Source organism: Pristis pectinata, chromosome 4 (genome assembly GCF_009764475.1).
Source record: "Pristis pectinata isolate sPriPec2 chromosome 4, sPriPec2.1.pri, whole genome shotgun sequence".
In the NCBI taxonomy this organism is placed as follows: Eukaryota; Metazoa; Chordata; class Chondrichthyes; order Rhinopristiformes; family Pristidae; genus Pristis; species Pristis pectinata.
Window position 1 is genome coordinate 101648175 of NC_067408.1, and position 6000 is coordinate 101654174.

At 40.7% G+C, this 6000-nt stretch overlaps 1 protein-coding gene across 9 annotated transcripts in view; it reads right to left on the bottom strand.

Moving 5' to 3' along the window:
* Positions 1-2005, bottom strand: part of synj1 (synaptojanin 1) — an 84871-nt gene extending 82866 nt beyond the window's left edge. For 8 of the 9 annotated variants that reach the window (XM_052015337.1, XM_052015338.1, XM_052015341.1 and 5 more), the window contains exons 1-2: positions 1858-2005; positions 1114-1256 (exon numbers count right to left, since the gene is read on the bottom strand). In XM_052015337.1, the coding sequence (XP_051871297.1) occupies positions 1114-1243 (130 nt within the window). In that variant the 5' untranslated portion in view covers positions 1244-1256; positions 1858-2005. Of the gene's footprint in view, positions 1-1113; positions 1257-1600; positions 1732-1857 lie in introns of those variants that run through there. The other variant, XM_052015334.1, reaches the window with a different exon arrangement.
* Positions 2006-6000: the final 3995 nt, after the last annotated feature.

The window sequence follows — 6000 nt, forward strand, 5'->3', positions numbered from 1 at the left end:
GAATTAGCTAAAATATAATTTCACATAATAAAAATGTCAATTAGTCATGTTCTACCTTCAGACACAGTCGACAAATGGAGCTACTTTATTTTCCATGCATTCTCCTTCATATCTTCACATTAACAACATTATATTTCAATTATTTTTACAAGGCCTGGAGATTTAGTTCATTGAAGCCAACAGCAACACTACAATGTTTCAAGTTAGTAAGGCATACATTTTATCCATAACTTCCTATGCATCAAGCTCCCAATATCAGCTATAGCATCAACACATCCAGACATTAAACAATCTTGACACTTTTTTTTGCAGGCACAGATACTTGGTGGAAATTAAGCCCACAGTGCTTACGCTTCAAGAATCTAGGGCAAGGTAACAATTTCAGAAGAAGCCTAGGTTACTTAGAATGGAAATGAGAAGAAATATATTCATTCAGATGATGGTAAGCATTTGGAATTGCGTACTCAGGTCAGTTTGGAGACTTAGTCATTGTGTTCATTCAAAACACAGCCTGATAGATTTCTGAACATTAAAGGAATCAAGAGATATGGGAACACAGAGGCCACGATCAGCAGAGCAGGTTCCAATAGCCCCCATCCAGCTCCTATTTCTTATGTCACGTTTCACCAGACAAGTGGGCTTTTTCACCAGAAGCTCAGGTGAAAAAACTAGCCAATACAACATGGGACAGTGGTTAAGGGTAAGATACATAAGGTTATTCCTCCCTTCAGCAATGTGGAGAGCATTGCATAAGGAGTCTGAAGTACAAATGATTTGACAATCCCAAAAATCTATTTACAAGGAGCAATGAGATCAGAATCCAGGAAGATGAAGACTTCATAGACAAAAGAAAAGCAAGAATTATTAAAGCACTTATTGATCTTGTATATAAAATATTAGCTTCCCAAGAGGAAGAGAATTTGAATATCCTAAATATCGATAAAATAGGTCCTTTGAAGCATTAGAAGACAAAGTCAATGTTTTTATTCACGACCGTCCAGTTACCAGAGAAATATCACTAACAATCCAAGATAGCACTATTCCTAGCGAGGAAAATATCCATTGACAATACGAAATCACCTAAAATCGAAGTAGACTGCACTTATTACTTACAAAGAATAGCCACAGCTCCAGATTCAAACATTAAACAATCCTCTCGATTGCGGGTTTCAACTATTACACTATAAGGGCTCGGAGGTGGATCCAGTTTGTGGTAGATACGATATCCTTTACTAAATGCCATCTTCTCCAATAGCCTGTCGACAAAGATAAGAGATAGTATATTTTATAGATCGGACAGTGAGGTGTTCAGAAACAGCTTCGTGCAAACATCGTCACAACCTCATTACAATTTTTAACGGCCAAGTTTTCATCTCTTAACCGTCATTTTGCACATTTGTTTTGGCTTGTAGCAAATACATTATTTACACAAGTCACGTCTCCTAATCTGCCTCCATTGAAACGTCGCACACATTAAATATTAACAGATTTCTTAAACATGATCGATCATTTCCGAAATCGGTTCTCCCTCAAGGGCAAATCACAGCTGTCAACGTGCAGTTAATAGGAAGCGTTTTGGAGACCGACTGTCAGCACGTACTCAGCTGTATCCAAGAAAACAAGTGCCTTCCGAAGACCCAGATCTTCCGAGGGCGGGATTAATTCGGTTTGCTGATGCGGAGGCCTGTCAGGTCGGCAGAGGGGAACCCCCACCGGGCAGCAACCGAGCAAACACCATCAGCACAGCGGATAATTTCCGGCAGTGACAATGTGGGAGGAGATCTGGTCCCGGCGGGGCTGCACCCTCTCTCTGGACCTCCCCTCAGGATCCCAATGCCCGACTCACAGATCACAAACCTGACACCGATGCTGTGGAAGCAGCTCCAACACCCCCTGCCCACTGAAACTGAGGCGGTGGCGCTGACGGCAACACCTCCTCTCCACTCAAACGCCGCAGCGACCTCCGCTTCTTCTCCGTCACCCGCCGGCACTGTCGTCACTTCCTGGCAACCGGGGCGGGCCGATTGTCAATCAACCCCCCCTCACCCCGGTCTCCCTCAGCGCCGCCTCCTTCTGACGCGTCACTGCTGGGCCCATTGGCCGGCGGGCTGGAAGGTGCAGAGACTGGGCAGGTTCAGCAATGGTCTCCGTACCGAACCTGCAAAGTCCGCTTCGCCCTCACAGCCCCAATACCACTTGGAGACTGTCTTCTCCAATAATGAATATTTGGAAGTATTTTATCTCCGTGCTGAACTTTTCCTTCCGCGTTTAAAGTGAGAGAATTGAAAACAGCACGATAACTTGCAGTTTAACTCTGATACTGATGGTAATCCCAGGACCCTGTGGGAACTGCTGCACTGACACTGAGTATGCTGTTGTGATTGAAATAATACCAACTGGTTCGCGGAAGGCTACTCAACAACAACAAAAAAGGTTGTGAAATGATCTGTAGGGTTGGCATGCAAAGTTTTTCATTCGGTACATGTGACAATAATAAACCAATTGCCAAATATGTGTTTGACCACCTCAAATGAATCGCACCTTTGTTGTTTCTACCGGTGTTTGGATTAATTGACTGGTACTGTTATGTTAATCACTGACAATGTATGTACTGTAGCTATAATCTAGAACATTAAAACTCCTTTGATATGCTTTTCTATTTTAATGTCACTAATTTCTCTCGGCCGCCGTGTCACTTTTTAAATGGACTTTGGAATCTACTGCCCAACGTTTATGTAAATAATATCCAGTGATTGTAACTGAGAAAAAGCCAAATATAACGGGTGCTTCAAAGTTTGTAATGAGAACAAAATGATGCTGAAAACACTCAACAGGTCAGGCAGCATCTGTGGAAAGAGAGAGAATTGACATTTCAGGTCGAAGATCCCTTATCAGAATAGCTGATCCTGAAAAGCAAAATACTTATCACATACTGAATTTGAAACACAATATAATCGAAGCAAACTGCATCCTGTCGTAGAGTGTCTATCAAAAATTATTCAGCATGTCCTCGTTATTCATGAGCGTTAGAGGTATGGGCGCCGCGGATAACAAAAGAATGCAAGTAGCACTAAGGCCACGGGCAATGTCATGCAACAGTCAACGCCTCTGTGGATATAACAACTTCCATGTAAATTTCAATTTGTCAATTTCAGCTTGTGAATTTCATCTTGTCAAAACAATCAGAAACACAACAAACAATCTGCTGGAGGAACTCAACGGGTCAAGCAGCATCTGTGCGATGAAGGGAATTGTCGACGTTTCGGGTCGAAACCCTGCCTCAGAATCCCATACATTTCAATCTTCTAAGCTCCGGTGAATACATGCTTAGCCTGCCCGACCTTTTTTCAGAAGGCAACCAGCCCATTCCAGATATCCGTCCAGTAAACCTTCTCCGAATTGCTTCCTATGTACTTATATCATTCCATAAATAGGGAGACCAATACTGTATACCCTGGTCCAACTGTGGTCTCACTAGTTATTTATGTAAATGAAACATAACCTCCCTAATTTTGCATTCCTCTCACAATAATCAGTGACATTCTGTTTGTCCATCACCTATCTATTTATAAGCCATTATAACCTCCTTATTCCTCACAACCTACTTTCCCACCAATCATTGGTTGCAGCACATTTAGCAACTATACCTTCAGTGCTTTCATCCATGTCATTCGTAAAAAAAACAGTAAAAAGGTGTTCTCTATAACTGAGGCATATTTAACATGTATATTTTATAATCAAATGGAATTGACACATTTATGGCAGCAGTTTTGAGGTTAGGGTAAGGTTGAAGATGTCACTTAAAGCAGGGAACTCATTAAACAGGCTCTGACTGGCAGAAGACATTCTCAAAGCTCTTGACAAAGGTGCCTGTAGTCCAAAGTTTATCCCTTTACTCTTGGAGGGGAAAAAAGCTATCTACTTCTACTTGAATACAAAGCTGCACAGGCAATTGAAGTTACATGCGGTTGTTTTGATTACTGTGCGAGGCATTTAATCCTTTTGTGATTTCTGTAGCCTGTTTTCTTGTTGCACTCAGTTATGGAATTCTGTACACTTCTTCAACCAGAGTAATAAAAATGTGGAACTTGCTGCCAATAGTACTTGGGATGACAAACAAACATGAATCGTGTATGCAAGAGAATGCTGAGGAGAAATACCATTTCAGAATTTTGAACCCTATATAATTCCCTACATTTTGATCCAGTGGTAAATGTTTATGCATTATCATGCACTGTAAGATGCTTTTACACTGCCAAGTCATGTCTTCTAATCAACCGTGCCAGATTTATTATGACCAGCTGGAAGGAAGGAGGTATAGCAATATATCTTGTCTTTCTGCTTGCTGATTTTAGCATATTGAGCATATTTACTCTGAGGGTGTCATCAGATGCACAGGATTTGCCTATTACCATATTTTCTTATGACATAGAGGGAGGCTATTCAACCCATTGAGTCTATGCCAGCTCACAGAGCATTTCCATTCCTCCACTAATTTTCCTTGCAACCTATTCTCTCAACATACCCATCAATGTTATCACCCACCTGCACTTGGGTCAATTTTACATCAGCCAAATAACCTACCAACAAACACGTCTTTGGCATGTGGGAGAAAACCAGAACATCTGGAGAAACCCACACTGTCACAGGGAGAACATGCAAACTCCACACAGATAGTGCCACAAGGCAGAATTGAACACAGGGTCACTGAAGCTGTGAGGCAGCAGGTCTACTAGCTGTACCACTGTGCTGCCCTACAGTATCAGAAAAGCACTGGCACAAGTAGCTCTCTGAAAGAAATGTAAAAGCACTTGTAGTTAGGTCAATGTCATTGCCTGAACTACTGTGCTAAATCCTCGGGTAAAATGATAAGAAATAACAGACAGCGAGAAGAATATTGACATGAACTGCATCTGAAAAGCTAGTCTTAACAGCCTTTTGAAATTCTTATGTTGCATGGTGCTGGGATTAAGAGTAGGATTTATGAATTTATGACTCTGTAGAATACTGGTCAAGAATAAGAGTTCTCGCATCAATCCCACATAGGGCTTTGAGTTTCACAATTCACGAACAGGCTAAATGCCCCATGAGGCTTGAATTTATCTGTGCTTGGCCTGTTTCTTTGTTGATCGATGCTGCTGTTATAAAGCCAAAGAATTTTCATCCAGACAGTTGTCTCTCTCAACCCAACAACATTCACCAAAAATGTTAATAAATTAAGACTGGATAAAAAGGAAATCAAAAGTAACAATATTGCTTTTTTTAAATGAAACTGCCACATATTTTATGATTTTCTGTTAAAATCTTAAAATGTGTCTGTATTTGGGGAAAAATGTTTTAAAATAAAAATGAGATGTTTATGGGAAAGAAATTGGAAGAGGAAGTATGTGATCACTTTGTGGGAAGATAAAGGAGGAAAATCTGTCACTGCATTTAGATACAGAAATGTGTAAACAGACAACACCATTTAGGGAAGAAGGGAGAGATAAGAAATGTTTGCATTCAAGAGGAAGAAACTTTATCAGTATGTTTCAAAGGACAGTAAAGCAAAACAATTCCCAGAAGAACATACCTCTCCCAAATTGCCTTTGTCAATGCTTTTACTTACTTAGGGGATAAGAATATTGCTGGAAAAGGCAGTGTTTATTGACCACCCTTTTTGTCCTTGAAAAGGTAATTGTGCCTTCTTCAGCCACTGCAAAGCTTGTAGTCAACATTCTCCCACAGAACTGTGGTTTAAGGATTTTCTGTACTTTGACCCAGTAATGATGAAGGAATGCCAATATATGTTCAGGTTAATTAGGTGTGTGTCGTGTTGGAGAACATACCATTGTGTAGAGTTCCTTCAGTACTGCCCTTCTGATGTGTTCCTATACATCTACTGCCTCATTCTGCTTGGGTTTGCTATCAAAATAATCTTATTAATTACATACAGTACATTCTGTAGATGGTACACATCACAGCCGATGTGTATCATTGATGGAGAGAGTGAAAGTTCAA